General features: G+C 40.0%; 1 protein-coding gene across 1 annotated transcript in view; it reads right to left on the reverse strand.

Annotated features, from left to right (window-relative positions):
* KIF6 (kinesin family member 6) overlaps positions 1-23,167 on the reverse strand; it is a gene marked incomplete at its 3' end in the record, with an annotated part of 412,258 nt that overhangs the window by 239,693 nt on the left and 149,398 nt on the right. Inside the window, exons 8-11 of the mRNA XM_079712640.1 lie at positions 19,929-20,135; positions 10,185-10,328; positions 9,173-9,259; positions 4,947-5,050 (exon numbers count right to left, since the gene is read on the reverse strand). Of these exons, the coding sequence (XP_079568766.1) occupies positions 4,947-5,050; positions 9,173-9,259; positions 10,185-10,328; positions 19,929-20,135 (542 nt within the window). The remainder of the gene's footprint in view (positions 1-4,946; positions 5,051-9,172; positions 9,260-10,184; positions 10,329-19,928; positions 20,136-23,167) is intronic.

Here is a 23,167-nt window from a genome sequence, read left to right on the forward strand (position 1 = left end):
TAAGCCCAGGAATCAGCAGCACAGAGAAGTAGACAAGGCTAGAACATTCCTGCCACTCTGTCCTGCCAAGCTGTGGGACTCTTCCTCTCTGCTACATTACTATCTCCCTCCCACCCTTGTCATCCGGGAGTCTGGACGCAACGGGAGGACTGAAGCTCATTCACATTCCTGAGTAAATGTCCAGGGGCCCCAGAAGACAAAGAAGCACAGACGATATTAAATGGCAGAGCCACATTAGGGGCAAATTTTAACTTATCTCTTTTACTTTAACATGATAAAGGACTCAAATCTGATGAATTTTAAGTTGTACCAATATTGATCTAGCTAATTATGCCAAAACATAAATGCAACTATAATATAACAAAAACAAAAACAAAAAACCACATTATCTGAATAATCCTCACCATCAGCATGAACAAGCACCAAGGTTACTGGATTGTGAAACTCTACGCTTGGCTTTGGCAGGGTGAATGCAGTTTGCAGCGTGAGTTCTCCCCAGCTGCTGGTCAGAAACCATTAATGAGATGTAATGCAATATAGTGCTCTTATATTGACAGCAGAGAAGCGATTTCATTGCAAATTGCTGAAGTTCACTTATTAGCACATGAGCTAATTTTACATGATTCCTGAGCTCAAATTAATCATCACTATCTCTGCAGTCTCATGTTTTATTCATCTCTCCTCATAATACTTATATGTTGCATCATAATTACTTGTGCTCATGTCTGTCACTGCCACTAACTTGTGAACCCATTGAGAACTGGATCTAGGTTTTGTTCATCTTTTTTTTTTTTTTTTTTTTTTTTGTGGTACGCGGGCCTCTCACTGCTGTGGCCTCTCCCGTTGCAGAGCACAGGCTCCAGACGCGCAGGCTCAGCGGCCATGGCTCACGGGCCCAACCGCTCCGCGGCATGTGGGATCCTCCTGGACCGGGGCACGAACCCGTGTCCCCTGCACCGGCAGGCAGACTCTCAACCACTGTGCCACCAGGGAAGCCCTTGTTCATCTTTGTGTTCCTTTCAGGGCCCAGGATAGAGTTGTGTGAATAGTAGATGAATAATAAACATTTAATGAGTGAACCAAATGTCCAGAAAAACTAATGGCAACCCTACATACTGTCTGTATAGAATCTGTTCCAATTGACATTTGTATATTTGTTATCTGTGGATCAAAGGAAACCAATCCAAAATCTAACAATCTGTCAGTATTTTAAATCTGTTGTCACAATTTTATTTCTCATGATTCTACCCCGAAACTCCTGTGACTGGCAAATTTGCTTGTTGTCAGTAACTTTTAGATAGAAACATCTGTTTATGTAATAAATGGCAAGTTAGTAAAAGAGGTAATGTAAATGTAATACAATATTAAATATCATAAAGAAGTTATAATAAAATGTGCTTATTACTGTTTCTTATTCTTTATAGCATTTTTCTTTTTGTGAAAGTACAGTCTGTGGTAGTCTCTTTAAGAGAGGATGTAGCATGGTAAATTTTCTGTCTGAAATCTTGTATGTCTGAAAAGTGGCTTTATTTCACCTTCACCTTTGAATATTAATTTGGCTAGATACAAAAATCTCCATTCATAGTCCTTTTTTGTTTTGTTTTGTGTTTCAGCACTAGAAGTTCTTGTTTCCAGAGTTGTTGATGAGAAGTCTTCTCTAAATCAGATTCTTGGTTGTTAATAATCTTATTCTCGGATAACTTTTAGGATTATTTTCTATCTGGTGAGGTTCTAAAAATTTTCTACTACATTATTATACTACTCAGCATATGGTAACCCTTTTGTTCTGAAGTCCTATGTCTTTTTCTTTTTCTTTTTTTTTTTTTAGTTCCAAGAAATAGGTTTTCTTTCTTTAACTATTGGCTCCCCTGCATTATCTCTATTTCTTCTCCATAAATTCTGTTTTCTTAGATGTTGACAAATCTAGAACTATTCTCTATGATTCTTTTCTTTAAACTTTCTTTTTTTACCCTTTTATTTTATATTCTGGAAGAATCCCTTAGCGCCCACCTTCCTGGTTCACTAATTTGCCCCTCTGTGTTTTCATTCTGCTATTTGGCCATCATTAAGTTCTTAATGGCAACAGGTACATTTTTTTCATTTTCAAGATCTCCTCTTGATCCTGTTACTGTTTCATGGATGGAATGTCATGTTTTATATCTCTAAAGATAGTAACCACTTTTCTTGCTTAGTTCTGAAGCCCTCCAAGCTGTAAATGCTTGTTCTTGTCTTTTTCCATGTTGGCTGTCCTCATATTTCTAGTCACTCCCAACTGTGAGCTCACATTTCCTAGACTCTAAGCTCTCTCAGCTTGGGCAGCCAGTCTTAGGTGAGGGACTGAAGCAGCTGTGAGTGCCTGTGTTCCTTACTGTTTTCAGTGAGAACAGTAGGTGGGCAGAGCCGGAGGCAGCAGCTGGTCTCCAGAGCTTATGCAGTCCCTCTTTGTCCTGGGCATCGTCAGCTACCTGGGGTCCTTCCCTATTTCCCCATCCTAAACACTGACCTAAACACTGTGGGGAGAAAGGAAGAAGGGAGTACACAGGGGTTCATAGGAACAAACTCCTCCCACTACAAGAGCTCTACCAACCCTCAGTGGCTGTTCCCAGCCCTCTCCTGCTCCAGGGTGCCACCACTTCTAGACATGGGACCTTGGTGGTGCTGCACCATGACTTGGTCTATCTTTTTCTCTTGCCCATCTCAATCCCACTGTTCAGTCTCCCAGGAATTCCTTGAAGCTTCTAATCCCTTATGAAGTTTACTTCTTATTCTTGGGTGTGGCTAGAGATTCAGATGTTTCTTTATATCAGTTCTATAAGCCCCCCAATTTGGAGGGAACTGCAGCATATTTTTGCACATTCTGACATTTTGAACCACAGCATTCAGAATCTTACCCTTAAACTGAGCCTTCTGCTGGGGAGGGGCATGGACGTATATACACTACCAAACGTGGGGTAGATAGCTAGTGGGACGCAGCCGCGTAGCGCAGGGGTATCTGATTGGTGCTTTGTGGCCGCCTGGAGGGGTGGGGTGGGGAGGGTGGGAGGGAGGGAGACGTGGGAGGGAAGGGATGTGGGGGCGGGTGTATATGTGTGGCTGATTCGCTTTGTTGTGAAGCGGAAGCTAACACACCATTGTGAAGTGGTTATACTCCAATAAAGTTGAAAAAAAAATCATTCACAAGTTAAAGAAGAAATCATGAGACATTTTTTAAAGAGAATGGCAAAAAAAAAACCCAAAAACAAAAAAACCTGAGCCTTCTGAGCAACATAGAGTACACAGGAATTAGAGAAAACATGGTTACTTATTTGATATGTTGGTCATTTCCCTGTTTGCTTTTAGATCCAATTTCCACTTTTCCCTTGTTTGACTCTGCATCACAGGAAACTACACTCCCTGACTCTTTTAACAACTGGCTTCTGGGTAATTTGTTCAGCCAATGGGAGGCACTGGTGGAGACTGGAAGGGGAGGTGAGGGAGAAGCCAGGCCTCCCTGCTGGGATGATGCCTCTACAGCACCCATGGCTCATCAGAGGCCCCAGCTTCCATTCTGTCGGGCAGCATTCATCTTGTCCAGCTCCTGCTGGCTGGCACTAGTCTCTGGCCTTGGTAACACAACCTTCTACCAATGTCCCTCCAGTCCTAGGGGTGTAGGACCTCCTCCTGCTGCTCTGATCTCTGGGGTGCTGCAGCACCACGTAGTACCATCTCCTGTGCAACAAATTTCCTATATTAAATTCCTGCTGTTGAGAGGCCTAGAATGGTTTTGTTTTCCTGGCTGGATCCTGATTTGAAGATCAAAGTTCTGAAGAGACTTCTTCAAAAATAATATTGGGTAAGTCCTTTCTTTGAGGGGAAGGGAGCACCATAGTAAAGGAATTTTAAACTTGGGTTTCTCAATATCTAAGATATCCCAAGTTATTTCAAGGAGTGACATGAAATTCTCTAAAATGTGAAATTTGGCAGTACATTTCACCTTAATTGCATATATGCCACAAAGTGGTTTTGTAAGGAAAGCCTTAGGGGTCTATCATATTATTAAACACAGTGTTCTAGAATCAGAAAATGCTATCCTAGAGGAAGGCTTTGAGTATAAGAGAAACCTTGCCTAAGGCTTCTCAAGCTTTACACCTACCTTCAGGGGCAGCCATGAACTTGTTTAAAGAAAATACTTTCATCATCTCTTACCGTTTTCTCTGTTGAGAGAGGGTTATGTGAAATGACACAAAATCTTTTAAAAAGTCTTGTGTAGCTTTGTTATTCTGAAATAGAGAATACCACTGCCTTCTAAGCCTAGTCCGTTATGATCACTCCACAGTGCTTAATAAGCAGCACAGAAACAACTAGAGAGCCCGCCACTGTGGCCTGTGATCAGAGGGAGAATGAGAGCCACGCTGTGCCCCTGGTATGCCATATGGCTGCAAATCTAAAGGCTCTGAAAGATGCCGCACTTGTATGAAGCCCTGAATACCTGCTTTCATTTCCATCTTGAGTGTTTGAACGGTAATATATGGACCATCTATTTATTAAAGGAGAGAGCTTACTTTGGCATGGGATAAATTGGTGCTTGCAGCAAGATGCTGTTTAATACAAGGGACGTTTCTTGAATTCCTTTCAGATGTGAGATCCACAGCTTAAGAGTGTTTGGTGTATACATTTAAAAACTGCACGACTATTACACAACCTCTTTTCTTCAGCTGGCATGAGAAGGATATTCCCATCCTCTCTATGCTCTGTTCTTTACTTCCTCAAAGCTGAGGAGGCAAAAACCCTGCCAGCCTTATCCAGCTTTTCATGGAAAGCTGCCACTCTTAACTGGCGCCTAAATGCAATTTCAGACCGTCCCAGGAGAACTGCGTTCTTTGAGGTGAATTCATAACATTAGGGCCAACAAAGAAGTTAACACAAACTTGCACGGTTAAAGAAAAAGAAAAAGTCTGCAGTCTTACTGAAGGAGCTCTGCTTCTGTGAGTGCCTCTGTCCTCTGCTCCCCAGTGACAATGGACAGTTCATCCTTCAGCTCCTGGATTTCCTTTTGTAGGCGTATAATCATCTGCAAACGGCAAGGCAGGAGCGTAAATGTCAACTCCTCACTGAGGGGAACTATGTGACAGAGAACCATACATCTTTTAAAGTTATGAACAAAAATGTACAGAGAATGATATAAAAGGCACTCTTGTACGTACCACCCAGCTTTGTTAAATCGTAACATTTTGTCAAAATAGTTCTAGGATTTTTCTTAACAAATAAAATATTACTGATGGAACTGGTATCCCTTACTCCTGTTCCCCTTCTGTCCTTCCTGGAGTGATTGCTGTCCTGCATTTAGTGGGTAGCATTTCCCTGCATGTTTTATACATTTACTCCATATGTACAGATGTGACTGTAAATGATGTATGATATCATCTTGCATGCCTTACACTTTATGTAAATGTTGCCATACTGCATGTAACTGCAACTTGCTTTTTTCCCCCCCTCACATTATGTTTTTGAGATTACTTATATTGCTTCATGTGGCTCTAGTTCATGAATTTTCATGGACATATAGTATTTCAGCAAAGGAATGTATCACAATTTACGTATCTATGTCTCCTGTTGACGGACATTCAGGATTTTTACTTTTGCGATTACAAAGAGTGTTGCTGTGAACATTATAAGTCTCTGGGCATGTGTGGGAGAGTTTCCCTGTAGTGTGCACTTAGAACTGTGTGGAGGTAGAGTTAGTGCACCCCCTTATTATATATTGCCAAACTGCTCTTCAGAATGGATGCATAAATTCATATTCTCAGCAGCTATATATGTAAGTTCCTGTTTCCCCACATTTTAGTCATTTTGTATGTAGTATTGCCAGACATTTTAATCTTGCCTACCTAGGTGGGTGTAAAATGGTCTCTTATCTAGTTCTAATTTAGAACTAGTACTTTCATGATTACTAGTGAGCTCGATCATCTTTGTGTATGCATACTGGCTGTTTGGGTTTCCTCTTCTGTGAATTATTTATTCATCATCTTGCCCATGTTTCAGTTGAGTTGTTTTTCTTTTCCTTATTAATTTGCAGGTTTCTTTATAAATTCGGGATGTGAACCCTTTAGTTAGTTTTATGCAATGCACATGTTTTCTCCCAATCTATGTAATGTTTTTCACTCTGTGGTGTTCTTTTTGTTAAATGAAAGTTTTAAATTTCAATATAATTTCATTATCAACTTCTTTTGTTTTAAGCTTTATATTTGTGTCTTCTTTAAGAAAATCTATTTTTCCTATATGCTCTTATAAAAGTGTTAAAGTTTTGCTTTTTACATTTAGGTTGATTGATTTTATTTTGTAGGAAGTGTGAGATATGGATCTAATTTTAATTTTTTTATGGCTAACCATGCAAGATTTGCTATTATAATTCTGTTATATATTTCCACATGTAACTTGTGTCTTTTTCTGGGCTATTGGTTAAAAACATTTGTCTACTTGACTATATGTATGGTAATACTACACTGTTTTAATTACTATATCTTAAAAAAATTTTGGCATCTAGATAGAATAAGCCCCTTCCATCTTGTTCTCTTCCAAAATAGACTTCACTATTCCTGATCATTTGCTCTTTCATATAAATTTTAGATTTGGCTTGTAAAATTCTACCAAAGGCCCTCCTCAAATTTTAACTGGAAATAAATTTGAGTAAAAGGTTAATTTGATAAGACATTAAAGTAATGCTATGAATCATTACATCCATGAACATGGTATAGCTTTCTGATTCCTTTCAATACAAATCTGTATATGTCTTTAATTAGATTTTATTCCTAGAATTTTAAAGTTTTTGTTGCTGTTATAAATGGAATTTTTATAAAATTGCATTTTCTAATTATTGGCTTTTGATATATAGGAAGGCAATTCATTTTTATGAATGGATTAATTTTCTGAATATTATTTTGGTTATCTGTTTACCTGTTATTAAACACTCTTGGATATTCTATATGAGCAATCAAATTGCCCACAGGTAATGACAGATATTCTTCTTATCAAATCCTCATAAATTTAAAAAAAAGTCTCTTTCCTAAGAACCTCCAAGTATAGTGCTTAAGACATTCTTGTCTTATTCCTTCTAACGTTTCAACTTTAAAATGTTTGCTGTAGTTTTTGGCTGATACCCTTAATCACTCTAAGGATGTTCACTTATATTCATAGTTTGATGAGTCTTTTCAAACTATGGATGAATGTTTAATGTTATCAAACACTTTTTCTGCATCTAGTGATGTGATCATTTAATTTTTTCTTTTAATTGTGAATGTGATGAATCACCTTAATTCATGTGATTTTACTTTTTAATATGAACTACTTCATATATACAAAAAGGTATAAATAATACCATGTACCTACTACTTAAGAAATAAAACATTACAGACTCTTGTGAAACGGCCATCCCATAGAGTCTTCCCTAAATTTGGTGTTTATTTTTCCCATTCAGTTGTGTTTTGGGTGGTTTTGAGGACAACTTTTCAACTGTCACTTGTGCTTCAGAAAAGCTCTGTACATAAAATAATGAACAATAATATCAGTTTTTAGAAGCAATTATAAAGGAGATCAGGAAACAACACTTGTCAATTACCAGATAATTCTGCACCAGGAAGACCTCAACATTTGTCCAATTATCAGCTATTAGCTTTTGACTCCTGATTTCTCGTTTCTTTAAATCTCTCATAGACCTACATCTAACACACTATAATGTTCATCTTTGTTCAAATTCCTCAAGTTCCTTCAAAGAAGTCTCTCTAGCCAAATTTGAAGGGAAAAAATACCTCAATGTCTAATATGTTTATTCTCCTTCAATTATGAAGTAATTTTTGTCTTCAAGCTAATAGTACATTCCTATCTTTCTCATTCTGCACAGTAATATGACAGGGCTGCTGGCAGGGTAGGAACAGCAGAAGAATTCATCCTAGGAGTTCAGTTCCATTTGACTTAGGCCTTTGAATTGTGTCTCCTTTTTCCAGTGGAGGTACCCTGTGGTGCTGACCAGGGACTGGACTGGAAAGGGATCCTGCCTCACCCACTGGTTTCTCCAGAAGAGAATGCTGTCAGGGGAGCTCGGGCTCCCTGAGGCAAGTAGGACAAAACAGTCAGCCCCATTATTCTTTTGTCCTTGTTTTCCTCTACCCTTCAATGGAATGATTTCAGGGAAGGAAGGGCAAACACTCAAGAGGAAGTAATTAATATGGGTAACAGTGAACTTGAGATTTTCTTGTTTGGAATTTGAGAAATTTGTAAATGAAGCACTGTTGGTACGATTTCACATCTTTTTTATAATGCATACCACTAAGCTTACACCAGCTTATTTTCTAGAGAAAAAAAAAATTTTTTTAAGGTGACTGATTTGCAAAGTAATATAATCTTAATTTTGGAGTTTTACAAAATTGAAATATTTTATTTCAACATTTTCAATGTTGACAGGAGTTAATTCCTTGTTGTATTTTATTTGAAGACTAACAAAATAGAGAAAAGAAAAAATATCTGCATTTATAATGAGTAGCTGAATCATGTAACTTGCAAATACCTTTCCTTTAAAAAAAGAACTTTGATAAAGAAGAATTCATTTTTATAAAACTAGAGGCTTGGCCATTTTTCCATGGATCAAACCAACTACTAACTTTTTAAAATATCTAGAATAAGTAACAGAACAGTCGTGCAAAATACTATTCTATTTAATAACCATTAGGACTTCTTTTTCTCGATAAACTTTTATAAAAGATGGTCTGTTATTATTGTCTTTAGAAAGTTAAGCTGACTTTTTTTTTGAAAGGCTACGACCTACCTACAAATATAACTGTGTATGATTCTATGTATGTCCCCAGGACTCACTGTGCCCCTAACTGATGGAGTAAAGGGGGCTGTAGGTAAGAGCACAGGCCCTGGAGTCAGACTGTCTGTGTCTGAGTCCTGCTCTGCTACCCATCAGCACTGTTACTCAGATCAAATCACTAAATATTTCTGCCTTTCAGTTTTGTCATCTGTAAAGTAGAGGAAGAGACAGAATCTACTCATGAGGTTGTTGTGAGAATTAAATGATTTAACACGTTTCCAGTATTTAGAATGTTGCCTGGTTACGGAGAGTGAGCGTCCCCCAAAATTTAACTAATCTTTGATATACTTTGATTTTTTTAAACATAGTCAGTTAAAAGTTGCTTACCAATCTGGGATCGATTTCTTCATTAAGAACAGCTTCATTCTTTATGAGTGCCACTCGTTGTGCAAATCTGCAGGTAGATATAGATTCCTAAGAAAGCAAGATAAGTCCTTAAAGTGTTATGGCATAGAGAGATAAAACAATTTCTGTTCACAGGAAAAATGCGTACACCTAGAGTGATGTGCATAAAACACGACGAAGAAACATGCTTCCAAATTAGGAAGCCTTGCCTTTCCCTGGAACATTATTTTTCATTAAAATTTTGTTTGGGCTTAATATAATGACTGATGCCCAAAGTGTGGAAGATCCTGAGGTCCTAAGTGACAACTGGTATGTGCTTTTCAACTACTGATTTGTCAAACCAGAACCACATAGACAAACCAGAATCATAGCAGGTACCACAATCCATAAGCATCAAAGGGTACAAAATAAATATTTGTAACAGGCGCAAAAGAGAGGCTATTCAAGGCATCTTACAATGCACTTGGGGCTTGGCCTTGTTTGGGGAGGCACCCTACAGCTTCCTGTTTTCCTCTCTTAGAGAAAGTCTGAGTCCCAAACATTAAACTGAAATGCGTGAAACATCAGCTGGCTCTAAAGCAACCCAGGAGAGCCATTTGGCAGCCAGACCCTGCCAAGGCGTCCTGGGTGCTATGCCCAGGGACACGTCTAGGGACACACCTTGGAGATGTCTCCAAGGCACCTAAGCAATCAGGAGCAAAACGGATCAGGAGAAGCTGATGGGTCTCCTCCCTCACGTCTCTGGCAAGTCTTCCAAAATTTGTGTATGAGGTTTTCTGCAAACCATCCTGTGTTATGTGAAGGCGGTTCTCAAATTGGGGGAATTACATTTCTGGCAAATAACCCAAAGCTATGAACTTTGGTGGGTCTTCACCTCTGAAGGCATACCCTAACCCAGTTGAAAAGACGGAAACCCACCAAGGACCCTCAACTCCGTCTCACAAACTAGCATAAAAACTCAGACTGAGATCTCCAGAAAGAAGAAGCAACATACGTCGATATTCCTTTTCTCTAAAGAGAGAGTGGCAATCATAGTCGTCATGCAGTTCCCTCCCAGGCTGTCTCTCAGGACACTGGTCATCATGGAGTTCCGATACGGAATGTGTGAGCGGTGCTTTTCTGAGAGGGCAATGATGACCTGTGGTGGAGGGGAAAAAGAATAGCATTAACTTAGCAGAAAATGCACACCTGACAAACTGAGCTGCGACGGCAACAAGGATACAAAATGCAGTGACCCCCAAAACTTGGGCTCAGAATAAATATCTTAAAATATTCAGTACAGTAACAGTGAAGATGGAATGAAGCAAACATAGTAAAAACATACCATGATGAACCCTGTCATTTTTGGACAGATGATATAACTTGTGCAGAATTGGATACATTTTTATTCGGTTTTCAGTCACTGAGAAATTTATATAAAAACTCAAGAGTAAATCATGCCAGATTTTTAAAAATCCTACCAAAATTGGTCTGTATGCCTCATCTTCAAGGTAAAAGAGGCAGAACAATAAATAAGAACCACAAGAGGCAAGAGACCCCAGATTCTGGTGCCAGATTGTGCAGGTCCAGATTCTAGCCATACCAGGGCATGCCACTCACCATCTCTGCCTCAGTCTCCTCATCTGTAAAACATGGAAAAGACAGTATCTACCTATGAGTAGTTGGGATGATTAGAAGAGTTAAAATGCACAAATTACTTTGAGTAGAACTAGCAACATAATAAGTGCTGTATATGTGTTTGCTTTCACTGTGATGGGGGAGGTGCACCTTGGTTCAACTACAGCCTGCCCATCTTGCTCCTTAGCAGTGTCTTACGTACTTAGTAGGAAGGTGGTAGATGGATGGATGGGAGATGGATGAAGGGCTGCTGTGGGCTGTCCTTAAGGGGAGCCACCAGGGGTTCAGGGTTTTCTGGAGAAGATGAATCCAGTGCCAGGACTCCCACTGCAAAGCATCAGGAATAAGTCACCCACAGATGTGACGTGACTTCAGGGGCATCACAAGGCCCTGGCTCCTGAAAATACTTTCAACACCTGCCATTGTTCTAGTCTTCCCTCTTCCCAGGTGTGTAATTCCCATCATCAGAACATTTTCTACTCCTTTAGTTTACAAAATAAGATGGGAGCATTGTTTTTGAAGGCCGTTTTTAGCATAATCATGTAATGATACCACTGGTCTTGCTTTAAGCTAATGACCACAGGTTTTACTATAAACCAGAAATCCTGTGAGATTCTCTCAAAAACCACTTTTCCACTCTCAGAAATGGGCCTTCGCACCTTATTCTCTTGTTTCAAACATCTATCCAGCCTCCTCTCTCCGCCTTCAGTCTGAGTCGATGGCCACACACTCTTCTTCTAGGTGTAAGCGGTCTACCTGCCCTGTCCCTCAATCCCCCACACATTCCACTCTTCCTGCGGTTACTGTCCTGCTCCTGCCCAAGTCCAGCCCTCTGTGCCCTCCCTCTTCTCCTCTTACCTACTTCGCTCCTATAATTAACCCCTCTCTTTGCATTAATTTCTCTCTCTCACCGGAATCACTCCCATTCTGTAAGCCCACAACAGTACTAAACTAAGTTGGCTCTTGCCAAGGTCATCAGCAACCCCCCTGAACCAAAAGCACTGACTGCTCTCTTACTAGACCTCTGATTTGAGTAAGGCAACAACATAGGTATTCATTGCCTCCTTCAGGAAATGCTTTATTCACTTGGTAATCAGGACATAACACTTTTCTGGTTTTTATCTTTCCTTAAAAACTAGATAATGAATACTTGCTTTTATTCTTCCCAAATTATATCTATTGAAGTGCTCCAAGGCTCAGTCCCGGATCCTCTTCTCTTTCTTATGTACACTGTCTCTCTGTGTAATTTCATCCAATCCCCTGGCTTTAAATACATCCATATCCTATCCTAATGTCTCCCCAATTTACAGCATCAGCCTCAACCTCTTCCCTGAGCTACTATCCCTGTGGCAACTCTGCATCTCCACCTGGAGGTCTGTTCCTGACTGTCTCTCCCCTCTGCCCCCAAGCTTGATTCATTCTCAGGCTTTATGCATCATTATTGATGGCACCACCATCCACCAACTGGCTCAGTCCAAAACCCTAGGCAACATTCTTGAATTCTTCTCACCTCCAACATCCAATTTCTATTAGGTTTATCTACAAAACACACCCAAAATTGGATCACTTTTTCCCACCTCGTTTGCCACCGCTCCAGTTCGAGGCACCATTTCCCCTTCCTTGGATAACTGCTCTCAAGGCTCTGAATCAGTCTCCTTGTTTCTCCTTTTGCCCTCCCATGGTCTCCTCTCTGCATGGCAGGCAGAGAAACCTTTACAAAAATGTAAGTTACATCAAGTCACTGCCCTGCTTACAACCTCCCGATGCACTTGGTATAATGAACCAACTCCTGTGTGATCTGGTTCCTGTCTACCTATCCAACCTCATCTCCTACAGTGCTTTCGTGGCCCACACTGGCCTTGCTGTTGCTTCACCATGACAAGCTTATTCCCACATCGCAGTCTTTGACCTTGTTTCTTTTACCTAGGATGCTCTTGCCCCAGATTTTCTTACAGCATCCTGCTTCTCATCAATCAAATCTTTGCTCAAGTTTTATTTCCTCACAAGGGCTTTCCCTGAACCCCCTATCAAAAGTAACACCCCGATATCCAGGCTTTAACTCTGTTTTATTTTTCTTCTGGTACTTACCACTATTGGAAATTTTATTTATTTACTTGTTTGTTACCCGCTTCCCCACGAGAGTTTCTGCTCCACAAGGCAGAAACAAAGGACTTTGTTTCTCTTGCTCGTGGCTCCATCGCCACTGCCAAGAACAGCATCCAGCACCCGGTACATGTGGCAGAAACTGAGTTGTCTCTCTCAACTCTCATGATAGTCCCCATACTAGTTCTGCTTCCTACAAAATTACATTTCCTAGTCTCTCTTACAGCTCACGGTTTGCATGAGACCTAGCACCATCAAGCAAACACCCTGTGTGGGATTGGAGGTGAGTGATGAGAGGTGGTGGTCATAAGGAGGGAAGACCGCATTTGTAGGTGGGTGGCAAAAGCAACTGGTTTTTTTGAGGCAGCTACAGGGAAGTTTCTGGAATCTAGAACTTAATGTCCTAAGTGCCCAGTGGGGATAACGGTGGTGTTTTACAGAGCAGTTCAGTGGTGTGATTAGAAGTGTCCCTTGGCTGGGATTTTCCCAGTGGTCCGGTGGTTAAGACTTCGCCTTCCAATGCAGGGAGTGTGAGTTTGATCCCTGGTCGGGGAGCTAAGATCCCACATGCCTCGTGGCCCAAAACACCAAAAACATAAAACAGAAGCAATACTGGAACAAATTCAATAAAGACTTTAAAAGATGGTCCACATCAAAAAGATCTTGAGAAAAAAAAAGAAGTGTATCTTGGTTGTTCTGCTCCTAGCTGGGTAGTACTCATGCCCAGTTTTCTAATTTTTCTTGAGATTCTTTATGTTTAATAAACTCTATGCTGCTTAAATTAGCTAGAGTGAATTTCCCAGTTTGCAGCTAAAAAATCTGATTAATACAACATATGCTCAACATTTTTTGTTAAACGAATATGAATAAATGAATGATTGGATTAATTAGTTTTACCTAGGAAGGCAGTGGGAGGGTCATTAGTAGTGAACGAGATTCGGGAGAACTAAGCTTCAATGTAACTGGGAAGAAAGTGAGAAATATGGTGGACCCGAGTCTGAGTGGCAAGGTGGGAGCATGGGGTGCTGAGTAGAGGTCCAGACCCTAAGAGCCAAGAGGACAAATATCTGCAACAGGTAAGGAAGGCCTGAATACCAAATACCAAACCAAACAGGGGTAGGTCTGACAGATATGCAGAGAGGGTGGCACTATTGTTTATTAATCATCAATTAAATATCTAACAATTTTTAAAGTACTTTTAAATTCTTTCATAAACAAATGTCACTATTTTCTTCCTGGTCTAGGAGACAAAACTCATATCTTTTCTATTCAACAGTTTTATTGACAACTTAGATGACATAAAGGAGAATATGCTTATTAAACTTCCTTCTGATATTAAATTAAATGGTCTGTTAGTTAACTTGCTTTTGGCTGTAGTAACAAAAGAATGTAACCCAAACTGGCTTTAATCATAGGGAAATATATTGGCTCCTGTAACTGTAATAGGAAATGCTTTAGGTTAGAATGACCTAAAAGGTCAGGGGCCTTTTAGAAAGGACTTAGTTTCTGCCCATATCTCTGCTCTGTCTCCCATGTGGTAGAAGTCTGCCCCTCCTCGTGGCCATAGGATGGCTACCAAATGCCCTGACATGAGAAAGTTCTCTAATAATTAAACATGAGTCCTGAGATTCACTAAGGACCAACTTGGGTCATGGGACATCTCTGAACCAATCACTATAGCCAGGAGAAAGACTGGCTCGAATTGGCTTAGGCCAGTCAGGTCTACCCCTGGAGCTGGGAATGAGCTTCTGCCTGCTACCCCTGGAATGAATGCTGTAGAGGCAATCCCAATGTCCTTTCCAGAAAGGGTTCTAAAATTGTTAAAGAGAAGAATTAAAATTCAAAATGAGATTATGGATTAGAAAATATGGTCTTTAAGAATGGGGGAGGGGCTTCCCTGGTGGCGCAGTGGTTGAGAGTCTGCCTGCCGATGCAGGGGACGTGGGTTTGTGCCCCGGTCCGGGAAGATCCCACATGCCATGGAGCAGCTGGGCCCGTGAGCCATGGCTGCTGAGCCTGCGCGTTCGGAGCCTGTGCTCCGCAACGGGAGAGGCCACAACAGTGGGAGGCCCGCGTACCGCAAAAAAAAAAAAAAAAAAAAGAATGGGGGAAATGAAGGCAGTGCATGATAAAACAAAGAACCCAGGACTTAGAGTCAGAATCCAGCTGCCCCACTTATACGATCTTAGGCCAATCTCATGTTTATTAGCCTCAGTCTCCCCACCTGTAAAACTGGAATTAGAATGCCTGCCTATCTCACAGAAGTGATTTAAAGATGAATAGAGAGTTTCTGGGATAGTTCTTAGTAAAACAAAAAGCACTCCGTGTTTGGAGGGGGCTTTAGGCCATGTTCTTTATGATCACTTTGAAGACCTGTTGTAGCACAATAAACGCAGTTCTAGGCCATTTCTTTTTCCTTTTTTTTTTTTTTTTTTTTTTTTTTTGGCTGTGTTGCGTCTTCGTTGCTGTGCACGGGCTTTTCTCTAGTTGCGGTGAGCAGGGCCTACTCTCTGTTGCGGTGCACGTGCTTCTCACTGCGGTGGCTTCTCTTGTTGCGGAGCATGGGCTCTAGGCATGCAGGCTTCAGTAGTTGTGGCTCGCGGGCTCTAGAGCGCAGGCTCAGTAGCTGTGGCACACGGGCTTAGTTGTTCCGCGGCATGTGGGATCTTCCCGGACCAGGGCTTGAACCCATGTCCCCTGCACTGGCAGGCGGATTCTTAACCACTGTGCCGCCAGGGAAGTCCTAGGCCATTTCTTTATAAGCGGGTCCTGAGCAGGTACCCTCCCAGCTCTAGAGGACTTTAGGAATACCATAATAAGCCCAGACCCCTGGGACAGAAACGGATCTTCAGAGTGACTTAGAAATGGCCAGTATTTGAGAGACAGGCAGAAGTAAATTATTCTTTGTGGGGCTGCTTTGGGTTCTCTAAACTGGGCAGGAACCAAATGATCTGAACGACACAGGGTGAGGAGGTGTTTATACAACCTGGATTTTTTTAGTGTTTACTTCCATTTTGGATTTCATGTACAAATACAATAACACATTCCTGAAGACATTCTTTAAGCAACAAAGAGTGGAACCCCACATTACACTTAATAGTATCCCACATACCGAGAAACTATGCCTGAAATCAATAATTCAGTTTACTACTTCATTCATTAAAGAGAATTTCTTTTAAAGAACTCAGATGTCCATGGAAGATTATCCCCTGAGAACTGACAAAAATTTGGAGAGTTAAAACTAGCACCACACCACCAATTTTTTCTCCTGAACGCAACACATTCAGTGGAAGCCAAGTGGAAAGTTACACTCTGAAAAAGTCCCACTCATGTTGGATAACTGGCCGGGGTGACCCTGATTCTGATTTCTGGAGAAGGAGAGAGCAAAGACTCTCTGTTCCCAGTGGTTTCTCACTTAACATTTGGGCTGACAGAGACCCAGGGTCACCCAAGGAGCACTCCGTGAGGCTTATGGCTGGAACAAGTATGCACGGTCCCTTCCTTTTCCTCCATGGACTCGATTTCTAGGGTCAAGATACACCCTGTTACTGAGGCTTGAAATGTTTTTGAGGAGACTCTTTGGAAAAAGTACTACATACACAAGGAAAACTCCAAAACCAACAGTACTCTGGCAAATAGGAACTTATTTACTTCTGAGCACAATATGGTGCAGTCAACTCAGAACGGCTGTGCCCTGTGAGCAGGTGTAAGGTCTCACAATTATGGCCAGAGGGCAGTTACAATTCGCATGGAATTTCTATAACCCTAATGTGGGCTAATTCAGGTAAGAAAGGCTACCAAACTGTCTTTTCCTAGTCCATCTCCATCTTATATATTCAAACTGAGACAGAGAAGATGTCTCAGTTTGATTATATTATGGACATCTACATGAATTTCTACTACAGCATTTATCTTACTGCATTCTAAGTATTTGTTTGTATGCTTTGCTCTTTCACTGGATGACACGGTAGCACAGGCTTTCTCAATTACACATCGATTCCCATTGCCTAACGTAACTTGTAGCACCCAGTGGACACTCAATCACAATTTGTTGAATGAATGAGTGAATGAATGAATGAAGCTATTTAAACTAAACTGTGTTATACTTCCAGTCTCAAAGGCCCATAATAAAGTACTTCATAAAGAAAATATGTTTATAAAAGTCCCTGAATTCTGTTATTTCATCAACAGTATCTGCTCACTCTTTTTATTATTCTCCTTCCTAGGTACTCTTTGGTTCCCTCTCACTTATGTCTTTCTGTGTAAAATTCCAATATTTCTCTACTATCCACAACTTTCTCTCTAGCAGCTGCTCCTAGCTTGACTCAATCTCACATACACATGTCCACACACTGCAGTTTTCCACATTTATGTTCTTCTTTCCTCTCATACTGATCTTCTCCTTCTCCTCCTCTCTCCATTCTTTTATGCCATAACCTCCATGAAGACCCTTGTACAGCAGTGTAAAGAGCTAACGGCTGCAGTGATGCAGTGGGTGTCTATGAAACAGATAAGTTACATTCGGAGAGCCAAAGGTCAATGACACGTGAATGTCACTGAGACCCTGGGTGAATCCATCCCGCAGATGGAGCTGAGGGCTGACAGACTCCCTGTTCTCACTGCCTGACATGCCCTGACCCCATCCTGGCCGGGCTCACTCCTACTCATTCCTCAGATCTCTGCTTAACATCAGTCCTGAGAGAACTTTCATTAACTCTCCCTTCCTCAGTCTAAGTCCAATCCCCCACACTCACCTCGCCCCTTGGACTTGCTCTGCAGGCTCCCATCGGAATTACAGCCACGTACTTAATGAATACTTATTCAGTGCATGTCTACCTCCACTGGACCATGAGACCTTCGGGGCAAGGGCTGTTTCTATTTCATTCAGCACTGTGCTCCAGGGCCCAGCACAGCCCTCAGCACATTACTGCTCCTTATAAGTATCTGTTAAATAAATAAACTAGCTATACAGAAAATCAAATGCCACATAGCCACCAAGACTGCTCACATGAGGCTGATGTTACCAGAATTTTGAAAAGAAGAAATATAGGGAGAGGAATAGTTTTAATGACAAGTAACAGCTTGCAAAGGTTGTGTACAATGAAGAAAAAGAAAAGGAGCAGAATGTTTTTCTTGAGTGATTACAGTTGGTGGAAATTTTGATTCAACTAACAAATATAAATATAATTTCATATGATGGATGGATATAATGGGAATTAAAAGATAGTGAAGACTCTGAAACAAGTAGGTATATTTGAAATAAAGCACTTTGAATATAGTCCATTATACTTTCATACCAATGTTACATAAATGTCCTATAAAGTAAAAAGATCTGTTAAGTAAAAGTAGTATGTAATATGTGAACAAGAAAGAGTTCAGGAATGCTGACTATCATCAGAAACACTAAAGTGATCTGAGCACCATGCAGGCCTTAATCTCTGGGTGTTGCATTACTGGGATTCATTTGGTCAGAGCCTAATTGTGTGTGCCTTGTTCACAGAGAGTTCCCTTAGGTTTCTCTCAATCTGCTTTTTCAGCCAGCTTAACCATTAGAAAGCATTTAATGTCAGGACAACATCATTCTCAAAAGGGTTCATTATGCAGCTTTAAAAAAGTAGTTTTTTTCTCAAATCTTTCAGTCTCCAACATTCATTAACAGACCCTTTTGCCTCGCCAATATCCTCTGTACTTCTCCACTCCAGTTTTTGATCATGTTTCTTTCTTTCTTTCTTTCTTTCTTTTTCTTTCTTTCTTCCTTCCTTCCTTCCTTTCTTTCTTTTTTTTTTCAGAATTAGTTGCCATCTTTAACATTCAACTCACAACATTTATACTCACAGAGTTGAAAGGAACTTGAGAAAATTTAATTCAATGCACTCCTTTTAGATGGGAGAAATTTTGTCTGGAAGATTTATTTAGCAAAATTCAGATGAGCTTTCTCTGCCTTTGGAATAAAATTCAGAAATTAAAAATTAAGCATGCACTGGGATGGACTGTAGTAAACATGGAGTGGGGACAGGGAGGGAAGCTAAGGCAAAGAGAACCATTGCGGGGTCAGAATCACCAACTAGATGAAGTCACTACAAATGGAAAAGATACTGGTCATCTCCACATTATGGTCTCATAGCTAATGTACCAGCCCGAAACAAATAGGCCATGGAGATCGTTTCCAACTTATAGTCACACCCACTACTAATTTTACAAAAAAGTACAAGGTATAGTGAAAAAAAACCATAGGCTATGGAGCCAAGCAATTCGAGGTTCAAATCCCTATCTCACCACTAGCTATGTAATCTCAGGAAGGCCTGGGGAAGGCCGGAGTTATAAAAACTGTAAGATGTGGGTAATAACTAATACCTACAGTGCAGAGCTGTTGTGAGGTTTAAATGAAATGGTTTATACAGAATTCTAGTAGCTATACCAATGTTTATAGCAGCATTATTCACAATAGCCAAAAGGTGGAAACAAGTCATGTTCATCAACAGATGAATGGATATACAAAATACCATATATCTATATTTATATCTACACACACACAATGATATATTATTCATCCTTAAAAAGGAAGAAAATTGTGATACATGTTAAAACACGATGGACCCTGAAATTATGCTAAGTGGAAAAAATGAGACACAAAAGGACAAATCTTGTATAATTCCACTTACACGAAAATCTAGAACACGCAAATTCATAGTAGCAGAAAGTAGAATAGAGGTGATGGGGGCCTGGGAGTATAAAGAGATTGGGAGTTACTGTTTAATGGGTACAGAGTTTTTGTTTGGGATCATGAGAAGTTCTGGAAATGGATGATGGTGATGCGTCACAACATTTTGAATGTACTTAATGCCACTGAATTGTAAAAATTAGTTAAATGGTAATTTTACATTATATATAATTTGCCACAGTAAAAGAAGAGAAACAAAACAAAACAAAACAAGACAAAAATGCTAGTAGAATGAGTGATGTGAAGTACATGGTCAAAAAATGGTAGGAATAGGTACATCCCACCCTACCCATTTACCTGTTCTAAGTAATGTAGTGACAAGTTGATATACTTGGCCTCTGTCAGAAGCTGGCCCCCGATTCCAGTCTTCGCAACTCGCTCTGAACCAGCCAGGTCAACCAAATGCAGCTTGGCATGTCGCACGGTTGCAGATCCTGGTTCCTTGCTTGATAAGTGAATGGTGAATATGCAGTGGGAACGGGTTGAAGCTTGGTTCATAGGAGTCTATAATAAAAATGTTGTAAAACAAAATTGATAAACCATTAGCGAGATTCATGAAGAAAAAAAGGGAGAAGACTCAAATCAATAAAATTAGAACTGGAAAAGGGGAAGTAACAACTGACACTTCAGAAATACAAAGGATCATGAGAGATTACTACAAGCAACTATATGCCAATAAAATGGACAACCTGGAAGAAATGGACAAATTCTTAGAAACGCACAACCTTCCGAGACTGAACCAGGAAAAAATATAAAATATGAACAGACCAATCACAAGCACTGAAGTTGAAACTGTGATTAAAACTCTTCCAACAAACAAAAGCCCAGGACCAGATGGCTTCACAGGCGAATTCTATCAAACATTTAAAGAAGAGCTAACATCTAGCCTTCTCAAACTCTTCCAAAATATAGCAGAGGGAAGAACACTCCCAAACACATTCTATGAGGCCACCATCAACCTGATACCAAAACCAGACAAAGATGTCACAAAGACTACAGGCCAATATCACTGATGGACATAGATGCAAAAATTCTCAACAAAATACTAGCAAACAGAATTCAACAGCACATTAAAAGGATCACACACCATGATTAAGTGGGGTGTATCTCAGGAATGCAAGGATTCTTCAATATACACAAATCAATCAATGTGATACACCATATTAACAAGTTTAAGGAGAAAAACCATATGATCATATCAATAGATGCAGAGAAAGCTGTCAACAAAATTCAACACCCATTTATGATAAAAACCCTCCAGAAAGTAGGCATAGAGGGAAGTTACCTCAACATAATAAAGGCCATATATGACAAACCCACAGCCAACATCGTCCGCAATGGTGAAAAACTGAGAGCATTTCCACTAAGATCAGGAACAAGACAAGGCTGCCCAATCTCACCACTATTATTCAACATAGTTTTGGAACTTTTAGCCACAGTAATCAGAGAAGAAAAAGAAATAAAAGGAATCCAAATCAGAAAAGAAGAAGTAAAGCTGTCACTGTTTGCAGATGACATGATACTATACATAGAGAATCCTAAAGATGCTACTAGAAAACTACTAGAGCTAATCAATGAATTTGGTAAAGTAGCAGGATACAAAATTAATGCACAGAAATCTCTTGCATTCCTATACACTAATGATGAAAAATCTGAAAGTGAAATTAAGAAAACACTCTCATTTACCATTGCAACAAAAAGAATAAAATACCTAGGAATAAACCTACCTAAGGAGACAAAAGACCTGTATGCAGAAAATTATAAGACACTGATGAAAGAAATTAAAGATAATACAAATAGATGGAGAGATATACCATATACCATGTTCTTGGATTGGAAGAATCAACATTGTGTAAATGACTATACTACTAAAAGCAATCTACAGATTCAATGCAATCCCTATCAAACTACTACTGGCATTTTTCACAGAACTAGAACAAAACATTTCACAATTTGTATGGAAACACAAAAGACCCCGAATAGTCAAAGCAATCTTGAGAAAGAAAAACAGAGCTGGAGGAATCAGGCTCCTGGACTTCAGACTATACTACAAAGCTACAGTAATCAAGACAGTATGGTACTGGCACAAAAATAGAAATATAGATCAATGAAACAGGATAGAAAGCCCAGAGATAAACCCACACACATATTGTCACCTTATCTTTGATAAAGGAGATAAGAATATACAATGGAGAAAAGACAGCATCTTCAATAAGTGATGCTGGGAAAACTGGACAGCTACATGTAAAAGAATGAAATTAGAGCATTCGCTAAGACCATACACAAAAATAAACTCAAAATAGATTAAAGACCTAAATGTAAGGCCAGACACTATCAAACTCTTAAGAGGAAAACATAGGCAGAACACTCTATGACATAAATCACAGCAAGATCCTTTTTGACCCACCTCCTAGAGAAATGGAAATGAAAACAAAAATAAACAAATGGGACCTAATGAAACTTCAAAGCTTTTGCACAGCAAAGGAAACCACAAACAAGACGAAAAGACAACCCTCAGAATGGGAGAAAATACTTGCAAATGAGGTAACTGAGAAAGGATTAATCTCCAAAATTTATAAGCAGCTCATGCAGCTCAATATCAAAAAAAAACCAACCTAATCCAAAAATGGGCAGAAGACCTAACTAGACATTTCTCCAAAGAAGATATACAGATTGCCAACAAACACATGAAAGAATGCTCAATATCAGTAATCATTAGAGAAATGCAAATCAAACTACAATGAGGTGTCACCTCACACCAATCAGAATGGCCATCATCAAAAAATCTACAAACAATAAATGCTGGAGAGGGTGTGGAGAAAAGGGAACCCTCATACACTGTTGGTGGGAATGTAAATTGATACAGCCACTATGGAGAACAGTATGGAGGTTCCTTAAAAAGCTAAAAATACAACCACCATACAACCCAGCAATCCCACTACTGGGCATATACCCTGAGAAAACCATAATTCAAAAAGAGTCATGTACCACAATGTTCATTGCAGCTCTATTTACAATAGCCAGGACACAGAAGCAACCTAAGTGTCCATCGACAGATGAATGGATAAAGAAGAGGTGGCACATGTACACAATGGAATATTATTCAGCCATAAAAAGAAACGAATTTGAGTTATTTGTAGTGAGGTGGATGGACCTAGAGTCTGTCATACAGAGTGAAGTAAGTCAGAAACAGAAAAACAAATACCGTATGCTAACACATGCATATGGAATCTAAAAAAAAAAAAAAAAAAAAGGTCATGAAGAACCTAGGGGCAAGACAGAAATAAAGACGCAGAACTACTAGAGAATGGACTTGAGGACACGGGGAGGGGGAAGGAAGGGTAAGCTGGGACAAAGTGAGAGAGTGGTAGTGTATATATGGACATATATACACTACGAAATGTAAAATAGATAGCTAGTGTGCAGCAGTCCCATAGCACAGGGAGAATAGCTCGGTGCTTTGTGATCAGCTAGAAGGGTGGGATAGGGAAGGTGGGAGGGAGGGAGACACAAGAGGGAAGAGATATGGGGATATA

This window comes from Hyperoodon ampullatus (assembly GCF_949752795.1).
Source record: "Hyperoodon ampullatus genome assembly, chromosome: 10".
Classification (NCBI taxonomy): Eukaryota; Metazoa; Chordata; class Mammalia; order Artiodactyla; family Ziphiidae; genus Hyperoodon; species Hyperoodon ampullatus.